The 19804-nt window shown below is 44.3% G+C and overlaps 1 protein-coding gene across 1 annotated transcript in view; it reads left to right on the top strand.

The window, feature by feature from the left end:
* LOC143288102 (uncharacterized) overlaps window positions 1-19489 on the top strand; it is a 19831-nt gene extending 342 nt beyond the window's left edge. The window contains exons 2-5 of the mRNA XM_076596389.1: window positions 85-697; window positions 11263-11444; window positions 12969-13186; window positions 17594-19489. Coding sequence (XP_076452504.1) covers window positions 85-697; window positions 11263-11444; window positions 12969-13186; window positions 17594-17777 — 1197 coding nt within the window. The 3' untranslated portion in view covers window positions 17778-19489. The remainder of the gene's footprint in view (window positions 1-84; window positions 698-11262; window positions 11445-12968; window positions 13187-17593) is intronic.
* The last annotated feature ends 315 nt before the right edge of the window (window positions 19490-19804 follow it).

The following is a 19804-nucleotide window of genomic DNA, read 5'->3' as shown; positions in this document are numbered from 1 at the left end:
AGTATGATTATCAACGATGGGATTTCCTATAATCTTAAAAAAGGCGGTTTAATGGTGTCTCCATAGCGGTTCATGATGTTTCAGGTGGAGCTATTTCCTAACTGGACAACCACCAATCCCCATGATGAAAGATTCACTCGTCGTGTATTCATCTACTCTGCCATTGTAGCTCTGCACAACGTACCGCCTTATGGTACGGAGATTCATTTTGTCATCTTCCAAGATGGTAGACGGCTTCTGAATCTGACGTGCTGTGCAAAACCCTCTGACACGGATGAGGTCTACATTGGACATCAAGCCAGATTGGATTTCTCCCAATCAGAAATCTTGCCAAATGCCAATGAACGTGATTTACAGCTTGTGGGGGCCATTTACAGCTGCTGGTTCCCCCTTTCTTCCCGGCGGATGAACGGTGCTCACGCGACGCTGACGTCAACTTCATGTCCAAGAGACCTGAGCCAGTATCTGCCTGTCCACCAACCTGTCCGAAAACCAAGTGGGTTGGCCGTTTGCGCCAAGATCGCTTACGGCCTGAAGTTAGATCCGAACAAGCTGGTGGAATGGTTTGAAATGCAGCGCCTCCTGGGAGTTGACCGAATTCTGCTGTTTGACCTGAACAACACGGACATTGTGCACAAGATCTTTAAGCATTATCAGGATTCAGGACTGCTGGATCTCCTGCCTTATAAATTACCAGGTGAGTATTCGTCCTTAAAACTATAATATGAATTTTTAATGCTTAAAACTATATTATGAATAGGGGTTAGGGGGTGCACGGGAGGGGTAGTACCTCTAGAGGGGGGGTGAGGGGGGGGCTTGTCACGCTCTTCTGGGAGTGGTTCGTCCTCTGTTGGTCCCCACCGGCACCCAGCTCTCACTTACGGGTCCTAGAAGCTGCTAGCATGCGGCAGCGCCCAACCCCCGGGCAATGGCTTTGACAGGCTGGCTAAACTAGGTGAGGGTAGCCGACGGGTCTCAAACCCTCGGTGAGCTAGGACTTGTCTACCCAAGCATGTGAAGACTGGATCCGGCGGACTCTGTGGAAGAAACCTTCATGGTTCAACGGAGAGAAGGTGGTTGCAGCAGAGCACTGTGGAGTGCTGAGGGCAGGATGAGGCACATAGGACATCCTGGTCATCCACTGCATCCGTTTCCATCTCCAGTCATCTTGACCTCGTCTTGCCACTGGATACAGACGGTCTCGGACAAGAGAGTGAGGTCGACGGTGTGCAACTCCTCCTCATTATAAACAAAGTCATCGCGCAAGTCATCAGTCATCCTTCATCCCATACCATCATTTTCCCCAGGACACTGGCAGTCGTAGCCGCGGACCTGCACACAGGCAGCTCAAGCCATAGGTCGTTTTTCACCGACTGGAGCAGCGATGGAGATTGGCAGCCCCCTGAGCGACTGAGCAGCCCTCTTCAGGACAGCACTACTCACCTCCATAGCATGAGGAAGGGGCTAGAAAAGGTGCCCTAAACATTGCCTGCTCCACACCACGCTAGTCAGCATACCGTGGCTGACGGGGACCCTACTCAAGTGGTCGACACACAAAGGAAAGAAAGAAGAAAACAAGGAGCACCCCATTGACCATTGCCACATGGAACGTGCGTACGCTTCTGGACAGAGGCGACTCGGACAGACCACGGAGACGCACAGCACTCATTGCGAGTGAACTAGCCAGGTATAACAACGACATCGCTGCCTTAAGTGAGACCAGACTGGCAGAAGAAGGCGAACTCTGTGAGCGAGCCACAGGCTACACCTTCTTTTGGAGTGGTCGCAGACCTGAAGAGAGACATGAGGCTGGAGCTGGCTTTGCAGTGAAGACAACCCTCATTGGCAAGCTGGCTGGCTCCCTGAAAGGAGTGAACGATCGCCTGATGACGATGAAACTCCCTTTATGCAACGGGAAGAAGTTTACCACCATTGTCAGCGCCTACGCGCCCACCATGACCAACCCGGATGAGATCAAAGACAAGTTCTACGAGGACCTGAACGCTGTCATCACCACTGTTCCCAACGCAGACAAGCTCATCATTCTTGGTGACTTTAACGCGAGAGTTGGCTGTGACAGCACCTCCTGGGAAGGCGTGATTGGGAAGCATGGGGTTGGCAACTGAAACAGCAATGGTCAACTACTTCTCCAGACGTGTGCCGAGCACGACCTTCTTATCACAAACACCGTCTACATGTAGCAGGACGTCATGGATGCATCCTCGCTCTGGGTATTGGCATGTCATCGACTTTGTCATCGTCAGGAAGAGGGACAGGCAGGATGTACGAGTCACGAGGGCCATGTGTGGCGCCGAGTGCTGGACAGACCACCGCCTTATCGTCTCCAAACTCAACCTCCGCATCCAGCCCAAGAGATGGCCTCAGGGCATGAAAGCACCCAAACGCCTGAATGTCAACAAGCTGGAGCTAGGCAATATCAAGCAGAGCTTTGCTGACACCCTGGAGAAACGCGAGTCCACCGTGCTGGACAACCAGAATGTGGAAGCAGCATGGGGCGCACTGCATGAGACGGTGTACAACACTGCCATGGAGTGCCTGGGGCCTTCTGCCAGGAAGCACAAAGTGCTACTCAACCGTCTCATAGCGCACCTTGAGCAAGGTAGTGGTTCGTCCGTCGGGATCGACGAGGACCATCTATTCATCCTGGGGGTGGGTGGGTTGGGCTCTGTGGGTGCGCAGATGACTGGTCAGGCCAATCTGCGCCCGGAAGGTTCTGACGCAGTGTGGACAGGGGATGGTGGCGGCTGTCGGGGACTTGCTGGCACTGCTTTTCCTGGCCTGTCTGCGTTGCTCTGCTGCAGCGATTCTGTTGGCCTCACAGGATTTGGCGCCTTTGTGGACAGCTGAACACCACTTTGGTCTGTCCATTGCATTCAGCTCCCATGTGTCGTGGCTGATGTTGAAGGCCTTCAGAGAAGCTTTCAGGCTACACCTTCTTTTGGAGTGGTCACGGACCTGAAGAGAGACGTGAGGCTGGAGCTGGCTTTCCAGTGAAGACAACCCTCGTTGGCGAGCTGGCTGGGCCCCCGAGTCACGAGGGCCATGTGCGGCGCCGAGTGCTGGACAGACCACCGCCTTATCGTCTCCAAACTCAACCTCCGCATCCAGCCCAAGAGACGGCCTCAGGGCATGAAAGCACTCAAACGCATGAATGTCAACAAGCTGGAGCTAGGCAACATCAAGCAGAGCTTTGCTGACACCCTGGAGGAACGCCTTGAGTCCACCGTGCTGGACAACCAGTATGTGGAGGCAAAATGGGGCGCACTGTATGAGACGGTGTACAACACTGCCATAGAGTGCCTGGGGCCTTCTGTCAGGAAGCACAAAGAGTGGTTTGATGAGAACTGCACAGAGATCAAGCAGCTGCTAGAAGACAAACGCCAAACCTACAGAGCCCACATTGAAGATCCAAAGTCACAGTCAAAGAAAGACATACTGAAGAGCACACGCAGCACCATCCAGCTGAAGCTGCGGCAGATGCAGGATTCCTGGTTGAGCAACAAAGCTGATGAGATCCAGGGCTTTGCAGACAGGAACGACATGAAGAACTTCTATAACGGCCTGAAATCAGTCTACGGTCCCACCACCTCCAGATCTGCTCCACTCCTCAGTGCTGATGGTTCTACCCTGATCACTGACAAGGACGGGATCCTTGAGAGATGGGCTGAACACTTTGACAGTGTACTGAACCACCCCTCCACCATCAATGATGAAGCCATCGACCGACTCCCCCAGGTGCCAGTCAGTGAGTCGTTGGATGCCATTCCAACTTTGGAGGAGACCCAGAAGGCTATCCGTCTGCTATCCAATGGCAAAGCCCCTGGCTCAGACTCCATTCCAGCTGAGGTCTACAAAGAAGGTGGTATGGCGCTGACTGAGAAGCTTCATCAGCTGTTCCAGCTCATCTGGCAGCATGAGGCAGTTCCACAAGACTTCAAAGACGCTTCCATCATACACCTGTACAAGCGCAAAGGAAATCGTCAGGCCTGTGACAACCATCGTGGAATATCCCTGCTGTCCGTCGCAGGCAAGACTCTGGCCAGAGTGCTACTCAACCGTCTCGTAGCGCACCTTGAGCAAGGTCTCCTACCAGAGAGCCAGTGTGGCTTCTGGAAAGAACGCGGGACTATCGACATGGTGTTTGCTGCCAGGCAGCTCCAGGAGAATGTCAGGAACAGAACGCCAACCTTTACTCCACCTATGTCGATCTGACCAAGGCCTTCGATACTGTTAGCAGAGATGGCCTTTGGAGAATTATGGCGAAGTACGGATGTCCCAGAAAGTTCATCACCATCATACGGCAACTACATGATGGGATGCTGGCCCGAGTCCAAGACAACGGAGAGACTTCAGAACCATTCCCTGTCTCCAACGGAGTCAAGCAAGGGTGTGTTCTTGCCCCCACCCTGTTCAGTCTCATGTTTTCAGCCATGCTGACAGATGCCTTCAGAGACGCTGACGTAGGCATCACTGGCATCATGTACCGCAAAGATGGCTCACTCTTCAACCTCAGGAGGCTTCTAGCAAAAACCAAGGTGAGGACAGACACCGTCAACGACTTCCTGTTTGCTGATGGCTGCGCTCTCAATGCTGCCTCCGAAGCTGACATGCAACACAGCGTATTACTCCATAAGAACGTTTGGAACAGGAGAGGAATCACCCTGGAGACGAAGCTCAAAGTATACAAGGCCATAGTTCTCACCACACTGCTCTATGGATGTGAATCATGGACGGTCTACAAACGCCACGCCAAAAAGCTGAACCACTTCTACATCACCAGCCTCAGAAACCTTCTCGGCATAAAGTGGCAAGAGAAGATCCCTGACACAGAGGTGCTCACTCGTGCAAACTTGCCCAGCATCTACACCATCTTGATGCAAGCCCAGCTGCATTGGGCAGGCCATGTAGTTTGCATGCCAGACCACCGGCTCCCCAAGAAACTGCTGTACGGCGAACTCCAACATGGCAAGCGCTCCCATGAAGGCCAAAAGAAGCGCTTCAAAGACACTCTGAAAGCTTCTCTGAAGGCCTTCAACATCAGCCACGACACATGGGAGCTGAATGCAATGGACAGACCAAAGTGGCGTTCAGCTGTCCACAAAGGCGCCAAATCCTGTGAGGCCAGCAGAATCGCTGCAGCAGAGCAACGCAGACAGGCCAGGAAAAGCAGTGCCAGCAAGTCCCCGACAGCCGCCACCATACCCTGTCCACACTGCGACAGAACCTTCCGGGCGCGAATTGCCCTGACCAGTCATCTGTGCACCCACAGAGCCCAACCCACCCACCCCCAGGATGACTAGATGGTCCTCGTCGATCACGACGGACGAACCACATATTATGAATGATCAGTTGTCTTTGCTTTATTTCAGGCAGCAGAAAACAATGTGATGAGCATGATGCAGATGCCGTGTGTAGCACAGTAGAGTAAATTTCTGTTGTTGTCGTTGTCGTTGTTGTTTTAATGAAGTTTGTCTGATGCTGTTTAGCTTTATTTCAAGAAAAATACTGTTTTTTTTCTTTGTTTTTTTGTTGTTGTTTTTTTAAGTACACACAGAGTCCAAACAGATTCCATCATTCACAACCAGATGACGGGCGCAATAGCCGAGAGGCTAAAGCGTTGGACTTTCAGTCTGAGGGTCCCGGGTTCGAATCTCGGTAACGGCACCTGGTGAGTAAAGGTGGAGATTTTTCCGATCTCCCAGGTCAACATATGTGTAGACCTGCTTGTGCCTGAATCACCTTCGTGTGTATACGCAAGCAGAAGATCAAATATACACGTAAAAGATCCTGTAATCCATGTCAGTGTTCGGTGGGTTATGGAAACAAGAACATACCCAGCATGCACACCCCGAAAGTATGGCTGCACGTAAAAGCCCACTCGTGTACAAACGAACCCTCAGATTGAAAGTCCAACGCTTTGACCACTCGGCTATTGTGCCCGTTAGAAAAATCAAATGCTGTTCAATGCACGGACCAAGAGCACGAGATAACATTGCAAAACGGTGAGCGGTGACCTCAGCCTGCAATGTTCATACAGTGTCATTGTCTCTCTGCCCAAGGAAAAGCATTAACTAATTTGATATACAAAACCATATTTTTCGCTCATTATTTCATTTCTAATTTATGCGTATACTTTTAAAATTTTCTTGCATTCGTTATTTATCGTTATCTGACATCCATCAAAAACACATTCTTAATGAGGTGGGGTTTTTTGTTTGTTTGTTTGTTTGTTTGCTGCCCCGTAATCTGCACCGTTTCAGTGGCATTACTCCCACGCCGCTCATCCCGAGTCCTTCATACACGGCCACACCCGGGTTCGTCCGTCACAGTTCCAGCGTCATCAATCCGCAGGGAACCATCGATGTTAGGTCGCCAGGAGGCCACACACCAGAGGAGACCCTGCACTGCTGCTGAGTCACTTCGGTGGTATTCAGTGGTGCCTGTTCTGATTTAACTTACTTATTACACCACCTACTAAGCCCCCACCACGTCCTTCAAACAACATCCCCCCATGAATCTGCCAACACTGACGACATTGACAGGACTCACCCCAAGCACGGAAGTGGAGGGGTATTGAAACTGAGGTCACCATGACAGCAGGGCATAAAAGGCCACAGACTTTGAGATTTTCTTTTCATAATGATACAGACACTTGCAGTGTTCGTCAGGTAATTTGAGCAACACACCCAAAGACGCATCCATGAAGTGGATGATACTCGACTGTGTGGTCCCAGTCTCCCCATTTAAGCCTATAGCACACTCAACTCTGGGTAGGAGCTGGCCATGGGCCGAAAATCCACCTCCGCTGGGATTCGAGCCCGCGTCCTCCCAGCCGTCAGTCCGTAACGCTAACCACTTCGCCACGGCGGCTGGTCGTGAGTTTTGTTTTGTCAAGTCGACATTTATGCTGGGGAAGAAACAGGTGTGGAGGAAAGGGAGGGGAAGAGGGAGGGAGAAGGGCAAGGGGGGGGGGGGCGATTCCTGCTTAAACAGTTGAATCAAATACATCACTTGCTGTTGTATTTTCATTGGTACTAAACAACACAGTGTTCACATTGAATGAAAGCCTTTCGCACACTTTATTTTCTAAAGAGATAAACGGATCTCAGCGAATCTGTTCATGCTCTCTCACGAAGTTGCAGTCCGAGCACGTGCGGGTGTGTGTGTCACGGGAGAGAGAGGATGCAGGCTTTGATGCTTAGGATGCGTGACTGGCATGTTCAAGCTGAAATCACCATGCATAACCAAGTGTACCTTGATCCGAGAGAACAGAAGACTCGTATCACCCCAAATAGGCTTTCTGCTGGAGGGCAAGATTTTTTTTTTAAAGTTGCTGAATCAGTTTGATAGTGTGTGTGTGTGTGTGTGTGTGTGTGTGTGCGCGCGCGCGCGCGCGCGTACGTGCGTACGTGAGTGTGTTTGTCAATTTGTGTGTGTATGTGTGTGTGTTAGAGAGAGAGAGAGAGAGAGAGAGAAAGAGAGAGGGAGAGAGAGAATTCGAACCACAGTTCATCACAGGGGATAAAAAAAGAAAAAGAAAAGCACAATGAAGTTTAATGTGTTGCTGTGTCAATAACTTCAAGTAGATTCCAAACTGAATGCTGTGAATATGATCTTAACTGTGTGTTAGGGACATTATGGAATGTTTGTTGGGGGTAGTATGTTGAAAAGAAAAACCCAAAAAACTACTGGATATATTATGTTAAATTCATGCTGGAGATACAATCTGTGTGCCCTCCCCCCCATTTACTTTGCTCCAAATCTAATTTTCATAACTCAAAACATGTCTTGTTCACTTTTACGCTCACATATCTTCTCAGCAGATGCCTACAATATTAGGCCTACTTTGCTTTTTATTTCCATCAGTAACACCTTGAAGAACGCAAGTGATCATACACTTGGTACTGAATAGACTAATCTGGACTATCATTTTAATATTGTTTATATTGACACTGGTTAATATATTGTTGTTAATATTCGCTATTAATGCTTTAATATGCATTTATCATATTGTGTATCTTGTTTTCAGAGAATTATTAAGTTTCCGAAATGGTCTGTCCATTTCTAACATTTCTTTCTTGAGTGATAATATTAATGAGGAGTGGCCTGATCTTTAACGTGCCTGAATGCTACAGTTCCTCAGAAACTAGAAAGTGGTCGAGGCGTGCTGTCTTTACAATGTGAAATTTTCTCAATTTTCTCTCTCCACGTATCAGCCGAATCAAACCCATATATAAGGTTGTTTGTCCCCTTGACTTTTGGTCGATTGGGGGCAGCTCTATAATTCCTTACCAGCAAGTCAAATGCTAAAACTTTAACTCGATCGAAATAAATGTTCTTACTCCACCTTTAAACGTGACTTTTGGAGAATTTATATGTATTGCATTTCTGTTGTCTCAAATAGTCAAATATATCATTTTCTTTTTGTAAATCACCAACGTCATGACAATTAAGTGCACATGTTTTAGTTGCTGACGTTTTTGGTATTTGCCTGCCTGTCCCACCTACTGATCACAGTTCTCCCCACCTCCACACTCTACATTGGCTCCCTATTGAAGTGATAATCAAATACAAAGTTGCGTGTCTCTGCTATTCTGCTTTCCACTCTGCAGGACCTACATATTTTTCTGACCTTTTCAGTGTTTGCAGTCCCTCAAGAAATATCCGGTCTTCTGTGACTCTTGAAACTTCCTCGTGTCAATACAAGAACCTTTGGTGAACGTTCTTTCTTCTTTGCTGCTCCTCACATCTGGAACAACCTTCCTCATCATATCCATGCACCTGATTCTATCTCTGCTTTTCGCTCACCACTAAAAACTCATCTTTTTAAAACCTATCTATAGGCACTCTCAATTTCCTTGTGCTCCAACACCACCCATGTCAGCTCACTTTGGATGAATGGAGAGAGGAAAGGGAGAGTCTGTGGGGGACGGGGTGGGGGGTTGAGAAAGAGAGGTCATGAATGATTTGTAATTTGTAATATTTTTCTTTCATGTAAAGCACCCTCAGCTCTTAGAAAGGGCACTATATAAATGTACTCTTTTTTTTCTTTATTCAACATAAATAACATTCTGGTGGAGTAAAAAACCACACCAGATTTCACCACTTCCATCATCCACACCACATGTTGCTACCTCCATCATCACAGTCACACCACATTTCACCACTTCCATCATCACAATCACACCAGATTTCACCACTTCCATCATCCACACCACATGTTGCTACCTCCATCATCACAGCCACACCACATTTCACCACTTCCATCATCACAACCACATCAGATATCACCACTTCCATCATCACAAACACACCACATTTCACCACTTCCATCATCACAACCACACCACATTTCACCACTTCCATCATCACAACCACACCACATTTCACCACATCCATCATCACAGCAACACCACATTTCACCACTTCCATCATCACAACTACAGCACATTTCACCACTTCCATCATCACAACCACAGCACATTTCACAACTTCCATCATGACAACAACACCACATTTCACCACTTCCATCACCAGAACCACACCACATTTAATCACTTCCATCATCACAACTACACATTTCACCACCTCCATCATCACAACCACACCAGATTTAACCACATCCATCATCACAACTACACCACATTTCACCACTTCCATCATCACAAACACACCACATTTCACCACTTCCATCATCACAACCACACCACATTTCACCACTTCCATCATCAGAACCACACCACATTTCACCACTTCCATCAGTGTCTTCAGGGCGATGTGGAGCTGGGTCAGCTGTCACTTCTCACACTTCAGCTCCTCCTCTCTCTTCGTGCTTTCCTCTGTGTCCTTTCTCGGTGACTCGTTTTCACTTTGAAGACTGAACACTACCCCCTCATTTCTTCAACACTTCCAGTCAGTTTTGATATCAGTCGTCCATTGGAACAACAATTGCTCTTTCGTTACTGCAGAGTGGGTGGAAGCCGACATCTTCTCTGCATCAGATGTATCCTCTGACAACGATCTTTAAAACACAGCAGCATTCTGCAATTTGTTTTTCTCGCAAATTCATTTGTTTGCAGAAAAGCGTCTTCTTGAAATGAAATATTTAGTTACACCAACCCCATGGATTCCTGTCTTGGTGCTTTCTTGGTTGTAGTGGGCAGAGTGATGGCGGACACAGAGTTATAAAGACTGGAGTCAGCCTGTACTGTGGAACATCTTGCCTTCCTTTCCTGTCACGGTGACTGAAGAGCAGCAGGCAACTTCTTTCTCTGTTCTTTTTTAAATTTTCATCAGGAATTCAGTCCATTGCTCCGGATGACAAGCAGCAGAATATTACTGCATTCCCTGTCACGCACACAGAAGATTTGGATTCAGCTGTCACCAGTCTCATAGTGATGACAAATTGTATCGTCCTCGCTGGGCCCTTTACAGTGCTCTTGCTGTTCATGTTGGCCGAGAATCGGGAGCGGCAGAACACACAGACCCAGCATGTTGAACGTCTTCTACGCTGGACAGTGCAGGAGAGGAGGCGCCGTGTCACAATCGGTCAGGCCTTCCACTTCTGACCCTGTGTTCACCAGGGATCAGGGTTCGAAGCCCCTTTCGGCATGGTGCTGTGTCCTCGGGAAAGGCATTTTCTTTTCTCCGGTTTTCCTCACTCCACCCAGATTCAAACTGCTATCGGACCAGACGGTGAAGACTAAAATGGCGGAAGGAGAGGACTGGGTCCCGCCTTCCTGTGCCCAGCTGTAGATACAGAAGACAGGAATTCACTTCCCGATAGTCGTACAATACTGCGGGACCTTTCTGCAACCTCATTTAGGAGAATGGAAATGGCTAACGAATTCAGTGTAAAATAACCAGCCCTGGTGCAGTTTTCAATCAGAGCTTTTGAATTATGTATTCCAACATACCTTCCTTTTTTCCTTACTTCCTTTCTTGCTTCTTTCCTTCCTTCCTTCCTTCCTTTCTTTCTCTCTTCCTCCCTGCTTTTCTTTCCCCGAAGCTTTCTTTCTTTCTGTCTTTCTGTTCCTCTGAAACCTGAACAAGGCCTGACAAGCGTGTTGGATTATGCTGCTGTCAGGCATCTGCCTAGCAGATGTGATGCAGCGTATATGCATTTGTCCGAACGCAGTGACGCCTTCTTGAGAAACTGAAACTGAAGAAAATGCCCTTTTTTTTCAAATTCTGTCACCTCATCGACGTTGTATCTAATGTGGTTGTTCTCTGTCCATGAAGGACGCCCATGGGGTCGCTTCGTTCTAAAGGACGGCAGAGACTGGACGCGGTACGGTGACGACAAAGAACTACCCGTTTGGGACTGTCGCTTACGTCTGGCTGGCTTCAAGTACGTCTCCACCGTGGACATGGATGAGTTCATCTTCCCACGTGGCTTCACCAGTCTCAAAGCTTTCCTGAGGGTACAGCCATTCACACATGAGCACACGTCACGCACGCGCACCTATGCACGTGTACATACACACACATGCAGGCATGCATTCACAAACACTCGCACGTGCACACACACACACACACACACACACACACACACACCGTTCATATTCTGCTTCTACCAGCATTCTATTTATCACACAAACAGACATGCAGACAAAGACGGACAGACATACAGACACTTACACACACACACACACACACACACACACACACACACACACACACACACCTATAAACACACACAGACAGAAGAAGAAGAAGAAAACTTCAGTATTCTTTATTGGCTTCAAATATAATGATTTGATCTGCACAAGGAGTGTAAAAATGACACTCACCACAAAATCACAGAAAACAATGGCGGCTCAAGCATGCTTCCCCCCCCCCCCACCCCACCCGCCCCATCCAACCCCACACCACCACATTTTTTTTTTTTTTTAATAAAAAAAGTGTTGCCAGGGACAAACCTTTTGGCGCCGTAGGTTCTGTTAGGTGCGCTTTGTGTATGCTGTACACTGGACCTCGATGTATCATCTGATCTAAAAGATTATTTAATGACTGTTTCTTACTCATCACACACACACACACACACACAAACACACACACACAAACACACACACACACGCACATCACGCACGCATGTGCATACGAACGCACGCAAACACACGCACAGACACACAGACACAGACACAGACACACACACACACACACACACACACACACACACACTATATTCATTACTTGAAATGAAACAGTGCTTCTACTGCAACAACTACTTTCGCCTGCTACTGTAATTTACTGACAACACTCTTTCCGCCTGTCAGTCTCTGTTTCTCTCTTTGTCTCTTTCTATAGACTTTTTAAAACATCGCATGTGATTGAACCATACATTGAGTTAGGACTGAACAGATATATAAAATGCGCATTGACAAAATTTAGATTCGGTGTTTGTACTATTGCTTCCAATAGTTTAAGATATAGTGTTTTTCATTAACACATGCCGTTGATGCAGTCTGGGTTAAGAAGATGAACTGCATTTTTTGCTATGTTGCCCTGCTTTGAGTGACTTTAGACAAAGACTGATTCAACCAAAATATTATAGAGATCCGTCTAATTTTAGATTTAATTTACTCATGTCTTCAAGACAGGAATGTACTCTGTATAACTTAGCCATATATATACATGAAGCATTGAAGCGATTACGTACAGTTACGTCGTAAATGCTGTTGAATGTTTGTGTTAACTATTTTTGATTGATCTGAATTGTCGATTTACTGTGTCATGTCATTTTCTCATTATCATTTATTAATGAATCCCCATTCAGTAAGGGGCTCTGGCCTTATCTGCATAAAACTTTCGATCGTTTGTTCGTTCGTTCGTTTGTTTGTCTCTCTCTTTCCACGGGCCTCTTTTCCCCGTTCTATGTCTTCATGTGAAAGTCGCCTGAGCAAAAAGGAAATCCCCACTACATAATATGTTTTGTCTCTTGACAGCAACAGTTTGACAAACAGAAAATCGCCGCCGTCCTGAAATTCAAGCCTGTGTTTTTTTTGGACCACTGGGGCCCTGTGGACCCTAACGCTTCTCTGATGTTCCTGCGGTATTTGAACTGTACAGACCCCAAGAATGCTGTGATCAAGACTGCCTATCTTCCTGAGCGAACGCACCAGGCTCACACACACAATGCTTATCCGTACAAACCATTTACAGCGTGAGTGCAGTGTGTGTGTGTGTGTGTGTGTGTGTGTGTGTGTGTGCGTGCGTGCGTGTGTGTGTGTGTGTGTTTGTGTGTTTGTGTGTGTGTGCCTGTGTGTGTGTGTGTGTGTGTGTGTGTGTGTGTTTGCTTCACGGTTAAATCTTTCATGGCTGCTCATGTTCGTCTTTTGTTTGCCCAAAGGGCAGGTTAGCATGCACAGGAAACGACAGGTTGTGTTGAATTCGTGCCTTCCTACCCCACACCCCACATAATCCTTCCTACCCCACACCATCCCAAAACAGTCTTCTTTTTTTTAAAGGTTATCAATTAATAAACTGTACCGATGCTTTTCCTTTTCTTTGTGGAAAACGAAAACATATGGGCCTGCATTTATTATTCACTCTATTGTCACATTTCAGCATCATAGATAGATAGATAAATAGATAGATATGTAAACATATATATATATATATAAACACTCGACAAAAAGACAGAGAGAGGGGAAAATATATTCAAGTCATTATGTCTTCGTTTTCAGTAAAGTTGGGGAAGAATCCTGTAAGCCCGCGATTTCTCTCAGTTGCGAGTCCCCCTTATTTTAATCAAAAAAAGATTTCCTTTGTCTTCGGAGTTGAGTTCTTGTCATTTCCCAATGCAAATCTCAGAGTAAAACGAAAGAGAGAAAAAGAAACGAGAAATGGGAGCGACGACAACGACGATCATTATAATGACAGTGGCGTTAGCAAAGACATCAACAATAGACGGTGAAGGTGATGACACAAAACTGGTTTAAAAAATGTGTATGAGTGAGTGAGCTGGTGAGTGGGTGAATGAGTGTGTGTGTGTGTGTGTGTGTGTGTGTGTGTGTGTGTGTGTGTGTGTGTGTGTGTTTCCTTTTGTGTGTTTATTTGGCTGGTTGATATATACTTTAATTTCACTTTGTTTTTCAAAATGATATTTTCATGTTCTGAGTGTCTTCCATGAAACTGAAAATCTATTTCCAGTGCATCTTACATGCGAAAGCATGCTGACACAAACAGATGAAGCATGAAATGAAGCACATTCTAAATAAATGTGTCAGAAAAGTTTGCATCACAACAAACATCAAAAATATTTGGTCCAGTTTTCACGCTCCCAACATGAGGATAATGCATTGTGAAACATCTTTTTTTCTATCGCATTTATGTAGATAGTTGATTCATTTTGATGTTATTACCTGTTACATCCCTCGGGAAATATTCGGTTCAAGTCTTATTATGTTATATTATATCATAATATATCATATTATATTATGTTACAGTACATCATATTATCAATGCTACATTACATTGTATTATGTTATTTTATACTATATAATACCTGTTATATCATATTATATTATATTATGATATATTGTATTATATTTCTGTTTGAGTTATGTACATTGCCTTGATTTTGTTGCTTGCTATTGATTCCGATGTTGAAGTTGAGATTAGTGCATTGCAGTGATCCATCTTATGTGAAATACAATAAATAGATGTACTTCAGTTTCACTACTGTTGATGTCTTCAAGAACAGCACTGTCGTTATCATTATCGTCATTATCGTCGCCCTCCTCTTTCTCTTTTCTTTTCATCTCTGATTTTTCACTTAGATGTGCCTTGGGAAAAGACAAGAATCCAGCCCCGATGACAAAAGGAATTCTTATATATATATATATATATATATATATATATATATATATATATATATATATATATATATATATATATATATTAAAATAAAGAAGACTTCCCACGATTTCTCACACATCTCTCGCAACTGAGAGAAAAGGTGGGAGGGGAAGGACCACGATTTCTCGCAATCCCACGATTTCTCTTAAAGTGAAAGGATTCGTGGAGGCGTCCCCGGCCATTTCTCTCAAAGTGAGAGAAATCGTGAGATTGCGAGAAACCGTGGGCTTACAAATCTGAGTTTAACTATTAACCTAAACATGCTCACTTATTAAGCGAAGATTGATTGGCATGGACCTATCTTTTATAAAGAATACGTCTATCTCAAAGGCCAACATGACTTGGAAGGAATAAAACAGCAGGCTAGGTCTGTGCCGGACGAGTGTATCCCCGGGGACCGCTACGGTAGCCGGATTGGCCCAGCTGGAGATGCGAACACACCAATGGACTGCGCCCCATTCCCTCTATCAATTAATAGCACATCCACTTTAAAACAAGAGAGGCAAGGCCATCAAGACTCACTTGTGATAAACTTTAAAAAATCTAATCGTTAAAATGTGTTATTTGCTATTATAAAGCTTCGGGTTAAAAGAAAAAGAAAAAAAAAGTCCTAACGGCGTCCGTGTGTTCGGGTGAGAAGAAACTGTCTTACCCATTACACTATCGTGGCTCCTTAACTGACGTTCAAAAATATAATATTTAAACATGCTTTTTTAAAGGGCGATAAATCGATTGCGGTATTCGCAGTGAGAACGCTGTTTAAATCATATTATTCTGGTGTATCTTGGGCATTTAAAAAATCTTTAAGGGCAATTAAAAATTCTTTTTAAGTCCGCGGTAAAGGAGACGTGGCTATCGCCGCAGTCACACTGCAACATTTAGCCGTTTTCTCTGGATCTAGATAGATGTACAAGTTTCAGTTAGTTACACCCAGTTGACACGGTCGATTCAATTTCTCTTTTATGTTCATTCTAGTTTTATAGTTTTGAAGTTGATATGAAAATTGAGTATTTTGTTTAACTAATAACACGTAGAAACAAGTACAAGTACTTCTAAACGTCTTATGAAGTGAAAAAAACTTCATTTTGAGAAAAGTCAAGACTGGAAATTTTTACGTTTCATCAATTCAAGGGTATTAACTCGTATGGTTTGGCCTTGCCTCTCTTATCATTTTTTAACTGTGAATTCCGACTGATTCTGTGGATATTTTTATGGCAGTTTGGGGCATAATCCAGTAAGTGACGAGGCGATCACAAATCTTTCTTTGAATAAATATTCAACAGTCTCCTTCTCCAACTTTCCATCACATGTTATCGTGTATTGTCGATTGAATATAGGATTGAACGGGCAGGTCAACAACTTGAAACAAAATGACGTCGTTCGCGTTCGCGAAGAATATGAGCACGCGCTTTGAATGTGTTTAATAATGTGCACGCAATTGATTTTTGCCCATGACCTTCAGGGCTCAGCCAATAGATCTATAAAATCCACTCGTCGTATTGATTTTAGTATTTTCCGAAAAAGACCACTGGGGCGAGTGAACATAGTGAAAGCCCTGTACACTGAGAGTAAAACACACAAGCTTTTTTTATGTATTGAGTATAATTTCAAAATGTAATGTTTAAGATGAGAAAGATCAGTTTAAAGCAAATTAAGTCCCCTAGCATTAATTACAGATTAATTTCCCTTTTTTTTTTACCATATGCACCAAAACGTTTCCAAAATAAATATAACTTCCATGCTTAGCAAAAGAAGTCCCTGTTTGAACAAAAAATGATAAAAATGACTGCTGTTGTTGTTGTGTCAGAATATCAGATCAAAGTGCCAAATTTAGAGAATAAAAAAAATATATATATATATAAATATAACAGTAAATGCAGTTTGCATATAATTTGGCTTCTTTTTTTTTATTTTTTTTTTATTCTTTTGTGCCCATCCCAGAGGTGCAATATTGTTTTAAACAAGATGACTGGAAAGAACTGAATTTTCCCTATTTTTATGCCTAATTTGGTGTCAACTGACAAAGTATTTGCAGAGGAAATGGCAATGTTAAAGTTTACCACACACACACACACACAGAGAGAAACAACCGAACACCCGGTTAAAACATAAAACAATATCATCTATATGTATACCCAGCATGCACACCCCCGAAAACGGAGTATCGCTGCCTATGTGGCGGGGTAAAAACGGTCATACACGTGAAAGCCTACTCGTGTACATACGAGTGAACGTGGGAGTTGCAGCCCACGAACGAAGAAGAAGAAGGTGAACAAGAAGAATTTATATGTATCTCTACCCCCCTCGCCCCCGCCCCCCTGTGTGTGTGTGTGTTTGTGTGTGTGTGTGCGTGCGTGTGTGTGTGTGTGTGTGCGTGCGTATAAGTGAAGAGAATAGAATAGAATAAATTTTATTGTCATGAAACCTTAAGGTTTATAACACACAAGTACAATGGTAAATAAATGAATAAATAAACAAACAATGAATTAATCAATTTGCGTAATAAATGGAACAGCATTCATAAATAAATTTTCTTAATCTTGTTTGTATATATTCATCATGTGTTACCATCAATTGACTGGGAATAATTCCTGTGTTTTTCGAATTTTGATTTTTTTTTTTTTATGCGCGTGTGTGTGTGTGCGCGCGCGTGCGTCGTGCGTGCATACTGGACTAACATTGCAATCTTCATGATCATGTTCAAAAACAGGGAGTTCGTGAAACCCGAGACAGCGGTCGTGTTCCATTATAGATCCTGCAAAAAGAACTGGAAGTTCAGCTGTGACGGGCCGCGGAACACCGACAGATCCATGCTGAAGTTTGCGGACAAGCTCATCCCTGCTGTCTCGAAAGTCCGACACAAAGTGGGACTGCATCTTCATGGGTTAAAGTAGTCAGATGTTACATTACTGTTTGTGCGTGTGAATTTCTGTCAAGCAAGCAAACATTCTGATGTGAGATGGGGGCCTGGGAGGTGCAGCGGTGACATAGTTATCAGCAAAGAACTACAATTGCGTGGAAACATGTTTTCTGAAAGTATTGATACAGATAAGGAAATGAACACATAAGCTATTATTATTATTTATTATTATTGTTGTTGTTGTTATGATTATGTGGTCATTATATATAATAACAGTAAATGAATTCAACGATTTTTATTTTTGAATAATCGGGTAAGAGGGTCAGCAACACATTCTTTGAAAAAGAAAATCACAATAGACAGAGAAAGACCCGAAATAACAGGATACACAGCTGTTCCATGAGTGTTTTATTTGAAACATCACTAACATAACCAAAACAAGCTGAACTGTTGTCTGTATTGTTTGTTGGAGCAAGTCAACTGTTAACTGGCGCCATGGAGTTCAGGACAAGAACCAGCAACATTGACGACACATTTCTGATCTTCATGACATAATAGACAAATACGATCATGAGCATTTCACTGTCTATCTGTCCTGTTGTCTCGTAGACCGTAGGAGCACCACACAACCAGCCTCCTCCATCCCACGTTGTCTGTCCTGACTGACTCACTCAGGGTTACACCTGTCCACTCTGAGATGTTGACCTTTCATCTCTTCTTCTGTCTGCCTCTTCTCCTTCTCCTGTGCACTGCTCCCTGCAGGAAGGTCATGGCCAGTCCTGATGAACGCGAGACGTGACCAAACCACTTCAAGTTCCTTTTCTTTACAGTGGTCAGTAGATCATCATGTCGCCCGATAGCTTGCTTGACTCTTCTACACACTTCGTCGTTTGTGATAACACACACAAAGAAAAAGATTGATTGATTGGTTGGATTTTTAATGGGTAAAGAATTAGGCACAGTAAAGACCTTTCTATAATTTTGCCCATGTAACAACACATACATAAAAAAGAATAAAGAAATAAAATGAAAAAAAGATGAAATAAAAACGACGGATGAGAACAGCGACTGGAATATAAAAAAAAGCAATGAAAAGAACAATTGTTATATAACCACGTACATATCTGTGCACACACAAGCGCGCGCGCGTACACACACACACACACACACACACACACACACACACACACAATAAAACAAGCAATCAAAGACATGCGTACACATTCACGCCCACACACTCACACACACGCACATACATTTGTTCGTTTACTAGCACGATCACACATACATTCGACTTTCCATTCATGGCATGGCAGCAAGTGGACTGATAATAAGCAAGCATTTGCAAAAGACCGCGAGTAGGTTAATCAAATGTATCGAACAGAAATATTTTCACTTTAGACTCATACAGAGATATTGCTCGAATCTGACGACATGTTTTTGGAAGTATGTTCCATCCTATGCTTCCATTAAATGAGAGATTCGTCTTAGATAAATCAATTTTAGGCTCAGGGACAATAACTCTGTCTGATTTACGTTGGAACTGAAAATAAAATAATGATTTTAGATATTGTAGGCATGCCTTGTGAACAATTTATGCATACGAATAAATGTGTTATATCTAATTAGTAGGTGAACAGGTAATATTGAAAAAAAGAAGAAGAGTGAAAAAAATAAAAGGAATTAAAAAAACTAATGATAAACATTTAAATTTGATTTTATCCGACATAAACAGACAAAAACCTGGCATTTATCAAACACATTCGACAATTACACATCAGACTGACGGTACGGTAGTTTTGCCATTGTTGTAGATTGACTTTCTTTGGGAGAGGAATGACAATGGACTGGGTCCATGGTGTCAGCCATTCTCCAGTCTGCAAGATCTTGTTGCAGATTGTGGTGGGTGCGCTGACCATGGCTTCTCCCCCTGCCTGTACTAGTTCTGATGTCCACTCCTGCCTCGACCTATTCTCCAAGGATGGAATACTCATGGCTGTCATTCATTGGAGGGACATTCAGTACTTGTTGATCTCCTGTGGCTGTTGCACAGTGGCTGTA

This window comes from Babylonia areolata, chromosome 12 (assembly GCF_041734735.1).
Source record: "Babylonia areolata isolate BAREFJ2019XMU chromosome 12, ASM4173473v1, whole genome shotgun sequence".
Taxonomy (NCBI): Eukaryota; Metazoa; Mollusca; class Gastropoda; order Neogastropoda; family Buccinidae; genus Babylonia; species Babylonia areolata.
This window is presented reverse-complemented; position numbering and strand designations above follow the sequence as displayed.